General features: G+C 40.0%; 1 protein-coding gene across 1 annotated transcript; it reads right to left on the bottom strand.

Annotated features, from left to right (window-relative positions):
- Nucleotides 1-3694: 3694 nt before the first annotated feature.
- taldo1 (transaldolase 1) lies at nt 3695-14419 on the bottom strand. The gene is made up of 8 exons (XM_076078664.1): nt 14226-14419; nt 10745-10868; nt 9568-9675; nt 9264-9395; nt 7448-7623; nt 5763-5960; nt 4305-4450; nt 3695-4165 (listed from the first exon to the last, which is right to left on the bottom strand). Exons 1-8 carry the CDS (start codon nt 14323-14325, stop codon nt 4133-4135), a joined length of 1017 nt encoding a protein of 338 aa, XP_075934779.1. The 5' UTR covers nt 14326-14419; the 3' UTR covers nt 3695-4132.
- Nucleotides 14420-18443: the final 4024 nt, after the last annotated feature.

Raw genomic sequence — 18443 nt, 5'->3', positions numbered from 1 at the left:
TATATTTTGGATTTGTTTTTTAGCATTTAAATTAATAATTAAATCTGTATAATCTGTATTTTTATTTTTTATATAATGTAATTTATATAATTGTATCTATCTCTTTACTTTTCCCAGTTGTTTTTGCTATTTCTAGAAGGGCCAATCGAAGTAGTCAATTCATGCACAAATACTCTACTTTATATAAATAATACAGTCATTTATACGCAAAGAAAATACAAAAACAAGTTTTTGGCAATATATTCATTATAAATGGAGGTATTTTACATTCACTTGGCAAAAGATATAATTAAATATATATATATAAATATATATATATGTAGAGAAATAAATGAACAAATAAATGTGAAAAATATATAAAAATGCTTATAATTACTACAATATTTCCACATTTATTTTCTTATTATTTTACAGATTAATTATTTTTACGGCACTCACATAACATAACTATACAAGAGTTATAGTCTGAGACTCATTATAGGATGTCAAAGTTGCTATTTTCACTGTGCATTGAGTTGAAAGACAATAAGCAGACATCATGTTGTTTAAAAATGACAAGTCATTTTTTGAATTGGCAATTCACACACCCAGCGTAACGAGTCCTGACACTGTGTGAGAGAAGTGAGAGGGCCTGTGGTGTCTTGCAGAAAACATGCGAGACAGATGACAGAGGAATGTTGAGCGATGTAAAGAGACCCAAGTTTCAAAAGTCGCTACAGAAGCAGTTCTATCAGAGCAACCAATCAATGAGAAGTTAGATGCATCGATTATCAATCTAAAGCACCATCACGATCAGACATGTGACCTATTCACTGATAGGTAATGTCATTATTTCAGTTGGAACAGTCACGTTAAGGTTTGAACATAGCAATAGAATAGGAGTTGAATGGAAATTCCCATTAAAATCAATGTAGCAGGACGCAGCGGCCATTTTTAAGTATGTTGTTTCCATTGTGACCGTGCTAGCCTCCTCATGAACTAAACCGACTCACGGCAAAGACTCACTGAGGTGAGGTTTTGCAGTAGCGACAAGCACAAGTAGGGGAGTCGTAACATTGAGAAGCGTAGTGAGACAGAGTAAATGAGTAAATTTGAACAACTCAATGCTTCATCCTCACATGAAGCACATTTGTCTTTGTTTAGATGCCTGAAATAAGGCCTGTGGTCAGTGCGTGATTGAGACATGAAGACGCACAAGAACTTGTTAACAGACACAATTAGGCTTCATGAGTTAGTGTTGAATTATAAAACCTGTAAGACGGTGATTGAAGACTTTATTTTCTAATATTCGGTCACAGTATTGAGGAAAGATGTTTGAGGTTCAGAGGTTGTTGAGTTTAGATCCTACATTTTAAAAACAACCTCAGCGCTCCATCTCTGTATTAACAATCTGTTTTGGCCCAATTGTTGAGAGTGTTAAATATCCACATTTCAGTCAGTTGATGCCATTAGTGTTCCCTGAGAGACTTTGTTCTTCTTGACCTCTTAACTGACACGATGTTCTTAACAAAAACTACCAATTATTGGTTGTGTAACTCGGGTTTCTTTTGTCATTTCTTCTTCTATTGTTAGAAGTTGTTTGCTGATTAGAGGTTTAAAACAGGAAGGGATTAGGACTTTTAAATCCGTTGCATATGTGTTTCCCGCACACACTAAAGGAAAACACAAGTGAAGGAAACAAGGATGCAGTTTAAGAGACTTTGGATTGTGTTTTTGGAGCTAAATCACTTCTTACGAAGACATTTTAATTGATTTGCTTTTGTATTGTTTCCTTCTATTGTCCAGATTATTGCTTATCCTCTTCTTTAATGTTTGTACTAAATACAAATAAATATCAACCAACAATAATGTTAAATTGCACTTAAAGCACAAGTTGGACCGATACTGAACCATTAAAAGACATTTCACGTGAAGATTAATTTAAACATCTTTATCATATCAACTATAACACACAGGTGAAATAATAACTCTAGGGCCAAAAACAAACAATTCCATCCATCCATCCAATTTGAATTTCTAAAAATAAAATAAGGTTTTGTCCTGGAGTTTGGACATTTATCTTTGCTTACATGAGATACGGCTGATGATCTTATGTTTGATGAGATGTGTCCGTTAAAAAGGTTTATGTTTCAAACCACCTTGAAGTGAAGTTAACCATTTTGAATCTCTTTGTTGTAAGACGTTCATGTCTTTTGCTTTTGTTTTGTCAGAACAGGTAGAGATAGATTTCACAGCCGAGCGTCACGGCTGAGTGTCACAGGTATGCCGAGCTTCAACTACACGTTCAAGGATGGAATGCGTTCACCGTCTGTTACATAAACACACTGGTTGGTCTTTTTTTAAAGCAGTGAGACACCTTTTAAAAGATTGCATTTCTTTAGATTATACATCAATCTATAGATCTCTATATTTATTTTGTTGTACACTGAGAAATAGTTTACATCACATCTGCTCCCTAAAACAAAACAAAGAAATTCACCTCTTGTGTCATTAAAGTTTCTGTCGTACAATCACTTTGTTACAAGATTTGGACAACGTAGTTTACATTACCTTTGTAAGTCTACTTATGTGCATAATGTTGTTAAACCAATTGTATAAAATCTCGCCTTCGAATCATAGACAAATTCTGCCAGCTTCTTTTTGCTAAAAACCAACTAAAATCTCCACAAACTGCATGAAATAATCACACAAACACAAGAGGAAACTTATCAAATACATTAAGTTAAATGAATCCTTAATTACCTTAAGACACCCGCCACACAAAAAGCTTCGAAGTCCCACTAAACACTGAGGTGTTGACAAACAGGTGCTTCAGTAAATGCGTTCTCTTTAGCACTGCAGGTGTTGAGGTGGAGCTACGCTTAATGTGAGCAGACAGAATGACGTTCAACTGGCTTGGCAACAGGGGCGTCGTTAGGCCTATTTTAGGGGGGCTTCAAAATAATTTGGGGGGGGGCAACTGTCCAGAATTATTTATTTTTTGTCGTCATTAAATTAAACTATTTTTTCTCACATGGACAAGTTATTTATAAGTCTAATATGCTATATTTGTGCGTGCGTTCTGGTTTATATGTTTTCTCCCCCTTCAAATTACAATCCAACAGCCTATCGTCATACTTAACGATATAAAGTTGACACTGTCAGGTCCATTCTCCAGCCATTGTGTGCGGCCCCTTTAAGAATTAGGATTTGGGAGTGACGAGGATATGAAAGCTAGTTTATCCGTCTTTCCTTTACAAGCAGGAAAATCATTTCTCTTTATTTGAGAAAAGTTAATATTTGTGTTGTCAAATTTCACTATGACCCTGAAATTCTGTCTCTTGTGTTATCATATACTGAACGCAAGCAAAACTACAGAGCAAAATCACACTCTCTTTGAACCAATCTATGAACTGTCTGAAACAATGGATATCCACAGCCCCAAAAACAATTGCCGCGCGCTACAGCCGCAAACATCTTACTCCCCTTGGGGCTAGGCCCCCCCCCCCCCCCCCCTTCTTTGAATCCTAGAAACGCCCCTGCTTGGCAAGATACGGTAAAATTTAAATAAAAACTCATGACGTCTCTTCTCAGGAAGCTGGTAAACTGCAAAAAATAATCCTGGTTCATCTAAACCTCACGGCGTTTTCTTTGTGTCAGACACCTGTTGCAACTCACCAACCTGTTGACAAAGACAAAACAAGCCAAACAAATGTAATGACTGAGATTTTTATTCACCGAAATAGCAAAAGATTATCTTCTGAGGAATGAGGGGACGATGTTGGTCATTTATCAAACTCGGGCTCTCAATCCCCCGAAAAATGGTCCAGTAGTCGCGTGATGTTACACGCTTCATTTCTTCTACAAGAGTTTGTCCCTTTCTGGTCAAATTTCTAGTAAAAATACGACTATTTTACAGCAAATCCACACAAGCATCAATCACCATTTATGTTTGGTCAGAAAAACAAACAGTTAATCTCAGTCTAAGAGAGGACCTCCGGTCAGGACGGGGGTCCCTGGAGTTTGGTCAGATGAGGAGAGGGGAGGCCTTGCAGCGCTTTGGACCTTCTCTCAGGTGGTTGGAGACAAAGACGGCGGCCCGCTAACTCCTTTTACCTCCTGTCGATGCAGCCGGAGACGCCTGATCTGTGCATTACTTGCCGTTTTTCACGTTGAGCATTTTCTCCTGTGATTCAGGAGAAAAGAACCAAAAAGAGTCAGCACACACCAACGAAATCATCTTTAAACTGACTGCAAGGAAAACAGCACGTTCTTAGTACGAGTGTTCAAATCGAAACACACATTTAACAATAACACCAACGTACTTTGATCATGGTCTCCAGCTTGATGGCGTCAGCAGCGAACTTGCGGATGCCGTCGGACAGCTTCTCCACGGCCATGCGGTCCTCGTTGTGCTGCCAGCGGTAGTCCTTCTCATCCAGGTGGATCTTCTCCAGATCACAGGCCTTAGCTGCAGACACAAACCACCGAGGTCAAGCTGGAAACACGCGCATCCTAGCTTTGAAGGTTTTACATATAGTTGGAAAGTCGCCGTCACTGGATGGTGTCGACACAAAACTAAAATGACGACTTCATCGAGACACACCGACTAAATATCTCGGCAAAATGTTAACAGAAAGATTTATGAAATCATAGAAACTTAAAATGATTTCCTTGATAGTTAACTTTCTATTTTGAGAGTAATTAAAAATAAAAGCTAAAAAGAAAATACTCATTTGCAACCAGATATCACGACACAAAAGTTTACATTGTGTGACACAGCGCCCCAGTAACAGTTCAGGCAGCCAGTGGTACTGCAGCACGGGCTTCCAAAACCAAACTAAATGATACCAACTTCAGATGAAGTTCTGCGAGACATGAGTGCGACTGCTGTACACGCATGATAGTGTGGTGACTCTCCCAATGCTCCGCGGTGCATTTACTGGCACTGATGGAGAGTACGTGAATGGAAGAATAGGCGGGAACGAGTGTTCAGGGAACACCTCACCCAAAAGCAGTCAGATTTCTCTGTCACATAAGTTCCTTTTCGTACGTCTTCCTCTCCGTCGTTGCCATGATTCAGCGGTATTACAGCAGCAAAGTGCAACAACAAGAGGCATCAGCAAAAGAACAAAACAAGCGTCATAAATAAATCAGACAGTCAAGATGTAAGAAATGGGTGAGCCGTAAAACTAAAACATGATGATACGAGTCTGATCCACAATTCCAGGTTGATTTGGGATTTATAAATTGAACACTGGCAGACGTATGTGAAGTTTTCAAGTGTCACCAAAAAAAAAAAACTACATTTTACAACATTTGATTTGAACACATCCTGATAACGTTATATTCCTTTGCCCAATACTCACATTTACTGAGCAGAGCCTGAACGCACCATGGAAGTCAACGCAACCTTTTTTATCTCCGTACTGTCGGCAGAGGGTCCTACGGTTCCTCTGAGAAGCACGGATGGGAATGAATTACAATATAATGAGTTTCTGATTAAGTTCGCTGTTCCTCCACGGCGTATTTTTGGACTTGTTGTGATAAATCCCTCACCGACACATGTGTCTGTGTGCAGGCGTACAAAACGAAAACAATATCACGACATGAAACTTGTCAGCGTTTCGATCTGCAGCCGACCGATCGGTGCGTCTCAAGGCTCTACCGGTCAGCACGGTATAATGGAAACTCATACCGAAGGACTAAATCCATACCCTTCTATAACTTCCACCCCAGGTGCGGTCGTTTTTATACTTTATCCTGATCACAGCGAACGGTACCTGTCTCCGCTTTGAGCATCTCGGGGACGGCGCTGTGGTCCTGGCTGAGCTCCGCCAGCAGCCCGGGGGAGATGGTGAGCAGGTCGCAGCCCGCCAGCGCCTTCACCTGCCCCGTGTTCCTGAAGGAGGCGCCCATCACCACGGTGCTGTAGTCGAACTTCTTGTAGTAGTTGTAAATCTTGGTCACGCTCAGCACACCTGGGAGAGGAACATTCAAACAAACAGAAGGATGATTTCTTAAGGAGAAGACATTTTAAAGATGAGGCTCCTCCTCCTTGTTGAATGAGTTTGGTGGTCTGGTTGAAAAAAATCTGAAGACTGATAGTTTAACTTTTACAGAATGATACCTTAAGAAGCTTCTTAATTATATTTTGTAATCGATTGCTGCTCGTTCAGGCATACAGAATTATGTCAAAGACCCTTTTACAGCCAGCGGCAAGATGACGTCATGATGTCAGCTTGAGGACAGACAGCAGGCGAACACGAGTCACCTCACAGTAGAGGGTTGAATTACATCTTGGTGTGTTGGGTGCCAGAAGAGACATCGTATTCATTCGAGATGATAAAACTGATTCGAAGCCGTAGCGAGCAGCAACGTTGGCAAAGCGTTTTCAGAGATGGAGATCAAATGTTAAATAAAGCTAAGAGTTTAGCTTAGCTTTCTGCTAACAACCGCAGCAGGCTCAATTATTAGGGAGATGGAGAGATGGCCCCCTGTTGGGCTGAGTTTCTGTGACCAGTGTAGCATGGTGGAGGTAGCCAGCTAACTAGCCAGCTAACTAGCCGTCATGCAAAACTGGTTCATGAAAATACGATAGCAAAGTGCTTCTCCACTCTGACAACCATGTGTGGGTGAAGTATTCTTTTGTACAATTGTTTTCGCTTTTAGCTAGCTACCTTGCCAATTCATGTACATATTTAGAAAAACTAAAATTTTGTTTTCTTTCACAAAGCAAGAATTATGGTCTGGAGAAATGGAGATTGCTTTAGCCCCGTTTGAATCAGAAGGGAGTAGCCGCCTAAACGCTGCAGGGGGAGTTTGTAGCGTGGGTGCTACTGTTGCTTTTCCTGCTAGGCCAGTTTAGCATAGCGTGCCTCCCAGAACATGCGAGCCTCACCACAGTGTTCTGATGCAGTGGGAGTGTCAGACAGCATGTTGCCAGGTTGACCGAGTTAAGTATTTTCTTTGCCTGCTCCAGTTTGTTTATTTTGATGACTCGCCAATCCAGTGGCACAATAAAACTAATCTGGTGTCAACAACATTTATGTTCGGCGCAGCCAGTCTAAAACTAGACAACAGCATTCTCTGCATGGCACCTTTTATACATCACGTCCCCTTCAGCGGATTCACTCTTGATTTGAGTGATGTGAGAGTGTCTCTTACTAATGGCCACTTCGGGCTTCTGCACAAACCCAACCCAAAAGAAACTTCAGATAAAACATTTAACCGTGTGGTGAAACGTCTTTGTCCCCTCATGTACAGCCGGTCAATTGATCGGCCAACAGCGTGACAACGGCTGCGTGACTCGATGTGAATGCAGCCTTCAGCGAGGCGCCAATGTGCCAACATCTTGGTTGTGACCAAAAATAGATCAAGCCTCATTTTGCTCCAGATTGATGCATTTAACTTTAGAATGTACACAGTTCTCTGTCCCCAGACTTCTTTGCAGGAACCACTTGATTACCTGGGTCTTCGTGTGGCTCGTAGCTTGCACGGCCGGTGCTCTCCTTGTACCAGTCGAGGATGCGGCCAACGAAGGGTGATATAAGAGTCACTTTTGCTTCTGCGCAGGCCACAGCCTGAGCGAAAGAGAACAGCAAGGTCATGTTGCAGTGAACACCGTGGTCTTTCTCCAGCACCCTGTAGAAAAAAACAAAAATCACATATACTTCATTTAAAAAAACAAAGAATAAGAATCTGAGACGATACAGTTCTCAAGGTGCAGTGTAGACGGCTGTTTATTTGAAGAGACTGGATGAATGCAACGAGCAGAAACCGACACGTGTTGCTGAAATTTTGTAGGACTTTTACGTAGGATATCAAAAACCGTTGTATAAACATTAGATGCACATTGCCATTGATTGGCAGACAGGTGAAACATGTTTCAATCAGGAGCCCGGGCGTTGCTACACAGTTCCTCTGATATCCTCATGTTCTCTTCACGAGGATAATATTCTCTTCTTCCATGCGCCTGAATACTTTGAGTGCCATCGTTTATGGCCCCTCATCGTACTATTTTAGCTGCATGTTAATGCCCGACAGCAGCTGTAGAGTGACTTTTTAGAGCTGCAACGATTAACCGACTAGTTGTCAACGGTTAAATGCATCAGTTACTATTTAGACTATCAATTAAAAATCGGTTCGAGTGATTTATTTTTACTCTGCGACGATAAAACTGAATATCTTTGAGCTGTTAGTTGCAGCTTTAGTGGATTCCCCACAAAGTGACAACAACACTGCCGTCTCCACTTTATGCACCCGTGTCATAAATGTCTGAGTCATGAAGCCGTTCCCCTGCAACAATGTGCTTTGAGTATTTCGAGTGCCATGAAGATGACTTCACTTCCAGAACCGCCGGAGGAACTCCGTCGTGTTTAAAAGGAAACATTATATACTGCACAAAGTTAAAGGTTGAGTGGAGGCGACGAGCCAACGCCCCGAATTCAAACATTAAATAAAATGCTACCGTTAAATGTGTCACACAGCTACCGGACATGAGCTTTATGGAGCACAAAATGGATTACGGCTGCGGCAGCTTTTATTTTCACAGTTGATTCAGCGACTGAAAATGTTTTAGATTAATAAAATGTCATAAAATTGTGACCCTATATTCAAGAGTCTTGCTAGAAATAGTGCTGTTCCTGGAAGGATTTTATAAATACTCTTATCGATAATCTTCGGTTCTGTTCTTCATCGACAAATCTAAAGAATGTCCTCCGATGTGATTCACTGCCCGCTGGTAGAGGGAGGAGCGCTGCTCCGTCTCAACCAGCAGAGAAGTTTACAAGGACTTAGAGATAAACTGAGCTTAACTAAACACGGCGTGTTTTAGCTGGTTTGTATGAGTATCGATACATTATTGGCTTTTCACTCGTGAAGGTTTTATTGAGCTTAGAGGAGCAAAAAACATAGTTTTCAAAATTACTTAACCGTCTCCATCGCTGCCTCTCTGAGAGAGTGAGTGAGTGAGTGAGTGAGAGTGAGAGAGAAGATGCTGCACTGTGATAATATGTTCGACCAAATCATTAAAAAGTACAGATCCGGGTTTCGGTACCCTAACCCTAGTTCCTGCGCGCTTACATCATTTTCATGTCTCAGCTATAGAGCATTATTAAATCATTTTAAAGAATTATTTGGGTGCTTTTATGCCATTATTACGGATAGTTACGAGACGGCAAAAACTGCCTCAGAATACCAAAAAAGGATCATAAAACCCGGTCCATAGAGTTAAAATGCAAATTTTAAAAGCCAGGCGAGCATAGCTCACGTTACACGCTCACCTGCCGGCCTGGATCCCCTCCCAGGTAGACGACAGCTTGATGAGCACTCGCTCCTTACCGATTCCAGCTTCTTCGTAGAGAGCGATGAGCCTCAGGGCCCTGGCAACCATCTCATCTTTGTCAAAAGAAAGTCTGTTGACCAAGAGACACAAAAGAGACGTTGTGCATTTCAGCAATTAGCTGCTTTCCATCTTGAGAAAGAATTGTTTTGGTTCACCATAGGCAAAAGAAAACAATAACATGAAAGAGCATCTCTCAGTCTCTGTGTGTCATAATTAGCACCGTGTGACATGTTTGCACCGACCTGGCGTCCACCTCGGTAGAGACTCGGCCCGGGACCTTCTTGAGGATCTCTAGCCCGAAGCTCACGAACAGCTTGTCCATGGTGTTGTCTATCTGCTCCTCCTCAGTTCTGCACAAAGAACATCATGAGCTGGTTAACTTAATGTCAGCTACACGGAAAAAGGAATTTAATGGACATTGTGTCGTTGTTACATTATACTCAAACAATAAAAGATGCAAAGTCAAACACCAAATGCAGTTTTTCATGTTTAACAAACACATTTCACGAGTCTACGAATTAAAAAAAACAGACTAACAAAATTCAAGGTCCTAAATTCGATAATCAGAGCCGAGGGATATGCCCAACCACCAATGCTCCTTAATGAGTAGCGATACTCATCAACGACTAAAATAACTAACTAACAGCGCTAACCTGGGGACTGGAGGGTAGACGCATCAGTCATTCTGGTTTTAGTCGACTCAGATTTCTTAAGTCTTTTTATGCTGAATGACTTATTTCCAACGACTTAAGAGCGCATTTCTGGTAAACACAAGATATAAAATGGTGCTTTCGAGTGATTCTTTGTGTAGAACGTCACTTTTACAAATCTGTCGGTTACATCAGCTATTTGATTAGTTGACAAAATGTGAGTTGGTGTTAGTCTAATAAGAATGTATTTGGTTGAGGACAGCCTCAGCGCTAACGTGCACTAAAAGGCACTAGCACTGTCGACAAACATTTTAAATATATATATATATATATATATATATTTTAATTATATAACAAACTGTTTATTTAAAATAAAAATGATTTGATGGTGAAATAAAGCTGCACTAATGCAGCCGTCCGCCTGGCGTGCGCCGCTGACTGCACATGTCACTTTGATTAGTTGAAAATAACAGCACGAGTTACGTTATAAACAAACCACGACTCTCAGCTGTGCTCGACATCAGACTGGAGACGTAACCACGTACACACAGCACAGTAGTGTTGTTTACTGGAAATGTTGATACAATATAGACTAACGCAAGTAGGAAGCTGTTAACACCGCGCACAGAGGAACTGTGCAACATCTTCAAAAACACATACGTTCCCTTTGACTTCCACTTCAAGACTGTTTGTATTCAGGTGTAATTTCAACAGTTATACAAACAATTGTGTCATTTTAGGGTTCTCTCGTTCGTGCTCAACATCTTACCCGCCTTTGGCGACGCCGTATTTAATGGCCTGGTCCACCAGGTGCTGGTAGGCCGGCATCTTGGCAGCAGCCAGGATGAGAGACGGGTTGGTGGTGGCATCCTGAGGCTTGTACTCCTCGATGGCTGCAGGACGGGAAGACCGAGCGAAGTAGTTAACAGCCACATACAAAAACACCCCACAGCCTGGTTTCTAACAAATGTCTCACACATGGGAACATCGTATCGTGGAAGATGTACTAATACTTTATGACCTTTATTATGTTTTCATTCCTGGATGTTTTATGATCCAGTAAATGACGAAATGTTTAACTGAATCCTTTCACATCTTCAGGTGGAGGCATTAACATTTAGACCATCATGATATGGAAACATTTTAACAACTTTATTATTTTGAACATGTCTCACTATCATATTTATTAAAATTTAGAAAAATTATGCAAATACTGTTCGTGTATTCTTTACAAAATTCAAATCTTAATCTACAAAAACAAGCTTTAAATGCAGCTCTGCAACAGATTTAATAAGCAAAAACAGAGGAAACTAAACTGTTTCCCTAGAATGTTTTTGTTATAATCTTTCATGATTTCATATGTAAAACCATCCTAAACCTCCCCATCGGCGTCTTTACCGACAGACTAAATTGAACCAGTTGAATCGACAATAAACCGCTGCGGGCAGATAGAAAATGGCGCCATCTAGTGTGTAGAGATGCGTCTGTACAGTCCTCGAAACTATTCACACTGAGACGGAAGATGCAGTTCAACACAACCTCCAGTCCGACGAAGGCTTAAGTGGGGCAATGATTAATGATTCAATAGTCTTTTGTTCATTTCTAAAGACTGATTATATGCTGCTGGGAATTCTTAAGACTGAAACTAACAAAATGCTTTCTGCTGATGCTGCAACTTAAGGAGCTAATGGAATATTTAGTGCTGAAAGATCGAATCATGACGATTAAGTGAAAAATATTAAATTGTCACAAGGCCGGAGTAAAACTTCTTCCATGGCCTAAAGAAGTCCACTCTGAAAGCATCCTGTTGCAGCTCACAGGACAGAAGTGCAGTATTTAATTGGACGTGCGTGAGCGCCTCGTTATGAAGCACGGGGGGGTTTTATTCAGCACGCCATTGTTGCTGCAGAATCCAGTCGGTGCTGCCAGCTCGTCAGCAGAAGCACAAAGCTCGGCTGTTATCTCTCAACCCCCCCCCCCCCCCCAAAAAAAACAACAACAAAGCTAAATGGGATCCTTCTGCAGGTCAGTGGGTTTGGACTAAATACTTAACTTAAGTGCTGCTGATTACAGCAGCATTCCCAAAACATGGGGCCTGGTCTGTCTACCACCTGGGGCATGAAAAAACAAAACAAACGGTGTTGTAAGCATTACATAGTTTAATAGCCATCCCAAATATAGTGTTGCATGGTATAAACTTTTGTTAACTATAACAAAAAAAATACAAACTCAAGTACAGGAGACATTATTAATATATTTTTGGACGATGTCAATGGCAGTAGAGGGTGTGAAAGAAGAATGTTGTACAATCGTGCATTCATACATATTAATATGCAACTCAGACTGGAGACTCCTGATAGTATAACAGGCTAAATATTTGCAGAGACAAGTACTACAAGTTATTTTGTCAAGTTTCCTCTTAAAGAAACGCTCAGCCTCTGAGTTATTATTTTATTACCTTCATATAGACACAACTCATAACCCGAGCCAAACAAAGTCATATAATTCTACTGTAATGCAGCCTTTTAAAACCAGGAAACGAAACCTTAGGCATGCATATGCATAATAAACCATCAATAACTGTGCAGGATTACTAAACTGGTTAGCAAGAAGACTTGCACAAACTTTTACAAGTTCCCCCTCGGTCCTTCTCCATTTACCTTTCAAGCTACTCCAGGCAACCCCCCACCCCCCCCCATGTGAAGAAAGAGCCGTTTCACCATGCTTGACCAAGTTCCTGCATTTCTTATGTGAAACACAAGTGTTGCGGCTTGACTTCAACATGTCTAAACCTGCATCCAGTGAAACGTTACAACATTCATGCAACAGAGTCTAAAAAATAAAAAAATGGAGCTGGCAAATCTCGAGTAACCACTCTTCTTATCACCACCATCATCTTCATAAACTTGTCTTTTTCTAACGACGTGCTGACAGAAATGTTCACAAAGGGTGAGAGATGATCTGATCATCGCTCGAGTTGTGATGCATTCGATTAAACAAGCTGCAAACTAATTATTCCCACGGTCGTTTAAAATCGGTTGATTCATTGATTAACTGCTTTTTAGTCGATAAAGATGTTAGAAAAATGACCTGAAAAAAAAGAGTCAGAGTCTTCAAATTGTTTTCTGTGCATTAGACTCTGTTATTGCTCATATTTGTATTTGAGCTGTAATACTGAATTATTAGCTCATCAGTTTACTACAACACACTTTGAGTTGCACAGAATTTGTATGAAGGGTACTATAATGTGTATAGTACTTGTACAGACAAGTATTGTCCATTGAAAGTCAAGCTCTGAGAGATGAACAGCAAACACTCACTTTGGAGAAGCTAGACTGGCGTTTTGTTTGAGGATTAAATTAAAGCAACGACAACAAATCAAAATAGTTATTTTTCTGTTGAGCAACTAATATTCTGCTTTTAATAACAGCATTATTAGACTGCACAAAAATTACACAGCTGATTGTGTCGGTGCCTATTCTCTGTATGCATGCCTTAAAAACAAAAAAAAAGTGTCTAAATTCCAGTAAACTCATTGTTTAATTTAACAAAAGACTTGTTTGTGCAACCCCCCGCCCGCTGTGTAACATGAGGAACATTAGAGTCACGCCTCGCTGTCACTAACCAGTTCTGTCGTGTCATTGTGAGTCTGCAGGCTGAGGAACTATATCTGGTGGTTTTGCATCACATTTGTGTTACACACACAGTTCCTCATTCTGACCCATTGAGAAACGCAACCTTTGACCTCTCTGTGGCGCATGAACGAGAGAAACGAGGAAGGACAGAAATCACCGTTGCATGTGCAGGTTGCACAGCAGGCTATAACTTTAAGTTTCACCTCCACGCACATGCGCAGTGCTTGCAAGTTGTAGCTCGTTGCAAGATGTCATTTTTAATAAGGCTAATGTAAACAAAAGTTTAATAGAATAAGCACAGACGTAATGTTGTTAGTTAGCATAGTTTGCTGATGTGGCTAACGTAAGTAGCTACTGATACTAAATTAATAAGTAATCGGATTATCAGATTGTCAACTTTACGTAGTTAACGTAACAAAAGTAAAACTATCGTACAAACCTCCTAGGAGTTGGTTAGCTTTACGGGTAGTTAGCTAACATTAGCATGTCGGTTTAAAATGAATGAGATTGATGCTAACGTTTCACACGGAGGTCATTCACACTAAGCGCTCAGTTAGTTAGCATGCTAACTGAGCTAGCGTTAGCATGCTATTGGAAGCAGAGTGTGCGTTTTACCGTTAAAGTCTCCGGTGTCTGCCACCACCACGGTGTGCTTCTTCAGCTGGTTCAGCGCGGACTCCATCTTCCTCCGTTTGTCTGGTGACAGAGTGGACATGATGAGCACAGACAGACAGGGGACCCTTTTTATACACAGACAGCACGTGAGAGCACGCGGAATGTCAGAGAGACACGGGAGCGCGCAAAGTAGTGAGCGGGAACGCGCTACGGACAAATTAGACTTCAAGGAAGCTCGTGCAGAACAGGAAGTGGAGAAGAAACAGATATATGACTATTACAAATCTAATGTATTACAGATTTTACAGATTTAACTATGCAAGTCATAGTTATATTACATCAAGTGGAGGAGGAAGTACTCAAATATTTTACTGCGTTTAAAACTTAATTTAAGGACAAGTACACAAGTACAAGCATTACAATATCCTTAAAGTACCAAAAGTAAAAGTACTCATAAGCAGCATGGCCAAGTTCAGAATATTACAGTATTATAATTAGTGATAAGTATTTGGCTATTAATGTTGCAGCTAGTAAAGTTGGGGTCAGTTTTAATTACCTTATGTACTTCCTTTATAGTACATACATTTATAAAACATTTATAAATTGATTATACTTTGTATTAATGAGCTTAATTTTCAAAGTTACTTGTAACTAATGTTATCAAATAAATGGAGTCCAACATTCACCTCCAAAATGTAGTGGAGAAGAAATATAAAATAACTAGTATAAAGTAGGCTAGAGTAGAAGTATAAAGTAACATAAAATACAAATACTTCAAAATTACACTTGAGTAGAATAATAATAATATAGTAAATGTACTTAGCTACATCTCACCACTGCATACCTCATATAAATATGTCTCATAAGTCAATGAAGTAATGTAGAAGATGTATCCGACGTCTAAAAGTAGTAATAACCGAGTATAAAAGTACTCCATTACTGATAAAAGTCCTGTATTCAAAATGTTATATGCGTATAGGAAGTTTTGTTAACCCTTATAATTAGGGATGCACAATATCTATAAATTATCGTCTGATAATGGAAAATGTATATTGTTATTTATTATTCCAATAATTAGATTATAGCGGATAAATTATCGTCCGTTAATACAAAGCCAAATTACTTTCAAATGACTGAACAAGTGCAGCATCTACACAAAGAAGACACAATTATATTTTGCATTTCAAGATTTGAAGAACTTTAGATGAATATATAAACATTTGACGAGTCAGAACTATTCTTTGTTGTGTAAACAACAGGTTGTTGTTTTTAATGTTCATATATATATACTTTTCATATATATATTTATATTTGTACAGAATAGATGTTATATGCTTACCTCTGTTTTACTTTGTTGTCTATTTCTGTGTTTGTACGTTGAAAGCAACGGAGAAACCGGAGTCAAATTCCTTGGGTCCGCATACATGGCCTATAAAGCTGATTCTGATTCTGATATAGAGAATGAAATAGTCCATCTTTGCTCTCTACTCAGCCTTTCTTACCCTCAGGTGTGCATATACAGGCTATGAGCTTCCTTTGAAAAATGCCTCGTAGGTATCGGCAGGTTGGTATCGGTCATCTTATCGGCCGAAATAAATCCATATCCTCCATCCCTCCTCTGAAAATCACTGGTACACTAAAGTCTATTGAAGGAATTAAGTTGCAATCTTGAATCTTTTACTTGCTATGCAATGAGATTTAAATGACTCTGTGAATCGCAGAATACCACATGAAAAATGTAACATGTGGTACATGTAATAACACAAAGAGTACAGCCTGCTGTGTGAGTTTGGTTGCTTGATTATCTCAATAACTGTTCTGAGGCACCCGCTCCTGAAATATCTTCGTGCCCTCTGGTAACAGCTACTTGAACACGACTCTTATTAGCAATAATATGGGGACAATTTAATTTAAGAAACCATTACATTTGCTGCGATTGCCTCGCGCACCTTTCAGTTTATGTGCCTGTATTAAAAAACGAGACTTCAGCCCTCAGGCTTTAGCAGCTTAATGATGCTGTCACTTACTCCAGTACCACTCTTGGAGGCCTCATTCACTGATATTGATATTTAACAATAATTTCTCTTTTACAGTAATTACAGGGCGTTGATCATTACCTGAATGATTTCAATGAGCTTCGTACTTTTCCATGTGTGAAAACCTTCCTTCAACAAACTATTTCCACCCCAAAAGCAAATATATAAACCTCCATCAGTGCAGTTGCAGATGCATGAACTTTGTGATCTCTTTTCTTTGTAGTTGTTGTTTATCTTCCCAGAGTGGCAGCTTTGTTATGTTAGGGTTGTAGGTCTATGCTTATTCTTGTTTTTTTGTGGTCTATGACATTGTTTCCTGCATTTAAACGGACAGTTCACCCCAAAGTCAAAAATACATATTTTCCACAAGCCCCCATTGACTTTGAGTCGAGGGAACCAGAAGTTCAAAAATGCTGACTTACTCCTGCAGCACTCTATTCAGCGATCGGTTGTAATTTGCTTATAATCCACAGAGCATGTCTGTGGATGTCTGCTTGTGTTTGTTACAAGCAGCTATTTGTATTCATCTGATGCTGCTTTTTAAATCGTCGCCTCAGTCAGAGCCAATAGCCTGTAAATTACTTTTTGCAAACTGTCAGTGGCAGCTCCACAAAGGAGGATTGTCTTACATTAAGTGCGATAACTTTACTCACCACTGGATGTCGACCTTCTGCTGTTTTTTTTTCTCTCACATGTGCAAGTGCATCCATGTTGAGAGAGAGAGAGAGAGAGAGAGAGAGAGAGAGAGAGAGAGAGAGAGGAGAGAGAGAGAGAGAGAGAGAGAGAGCGAGAGAGAGAGAGAGAGAGAGAGAGGGAGTCTGTGGAGAGAAACAGCTTCAGAAGTTTTGTGATACTCTGAGGGAAGAAGAGGGAGAGCCGGGAGTGAGATAAGTGAGTGGTAAGTCATTTCTCTGTATTTAAATGAGACTACATCCACTAACTCTTATTCCTGACTTCTCTTCTTCTCTTCTTCTTGTCTTTAACTCTGTATTCCAGCTCCGACACTGATGTCAGTGACCTTGTTTTAGAGATTTAACTTTGATAAATAGGTGTGCTTTTGCCGGCTGAGTTTGTCTAATTAGAATGGATAAACTACGTCCTGGTTCCATTTATCTTGCGTGAATCGGTTAGTGAATGTTTACTTAAAGGGTGGGATTACATTAATCATACTTGAGCTCGCTCTCTGTGATTTCACTCTTTTGAATGTTTCCCCCCCCCAGCTTGTTAGTTGTTGTCTATAATTGTTTTATGTTGTGATTGTGCAAACGTGGTGATGTGGTGAGAATGAAGCTCTCTGATTGGCTGAGGAATGTTTCCCCCGGGGGCCTCGATGAAAGACAGAAATAAACTTGTGGAGAAGAACAACATTTCAGAATACCGACCATTCCTCCGGTGATTCCCTCCCATCAGTTTTCTTTTTCTTTTTTTCTGGAGTTGTTGTAGGAACTTAAGGCCTCAGTGATTTCTTGAGCCGTGGCTGGCTGGCAGAGTGCAGAGGAAATCACTGGCGTACAATGTGCCCTTGTGTTAGGTTAAAGTCTCCCACATGGAGCTGCTCCATATTACATGTGGCACATTAAACATTTATGGCAGCGTCAATGTAGGCAGCATTAAAGGGGTCTACACTAAAAACTGTTCAAACTGAACATGTTCCTGTGGCCCATGTTGTTTTGTGGTGTGTATTTTTTTATTTTATTTTGAAAGTAGGAAAGTAAATCTCCCATTTGTCACAGAGATTTTTTGATAGAATTTACAGTTTGTGTTGATTCTCGACTGTCGAACACGGAGACATGTTTAGTGAGAGGTTTTACATTTTTATGTTCCACTGACAGAAACCACAACAGACCAGAATGCAATGCGGCTACAAGACATTTGAATAAGGAGCAACACTTTGACTTTTTTTCTCGGCTAGAAAAACTCTCACTCCCACTGCGCTGAAGAACTTATGTTGTATAAACAAAATACATCAACGCTGAGATGCATTACGATAACGCATTAAAACGTGTTTAATGAAAGTCCTTAATGATTATGTAGATGTTGACTGTAGTGATAGTCCTCTGTATTTCAATGAAAAGTGATTAAAATAGACGAGGAGACTTTAGGAAAGAATTCAATTACATCACAATTCTACGAAAAGTTACTCCTCATTTTTCCTGCCTTTTCCCACCAAAGTCCAGCAACA

Source organism: Anarhichas minor, unplaced genomic scaffold, assembly GCF_050575085.1.
Source record: "Anarhichas minor isolate MPS153535 unplaced genomic scaffold, ASM5057508v1 ptg000067l, whole genome shotgun sequence".
NCBI classification, from domain to species: Eukaryota; Metazoa; Chordata; class Actinopteri; order Perciformes; family Anarhichadidae; genus Anarhichas; species Anarhichas minor.
Note: the sequence above shows the minus strand (reverse complement) of the source record. Positions and strands in the feature narration are given on the sequence as shown.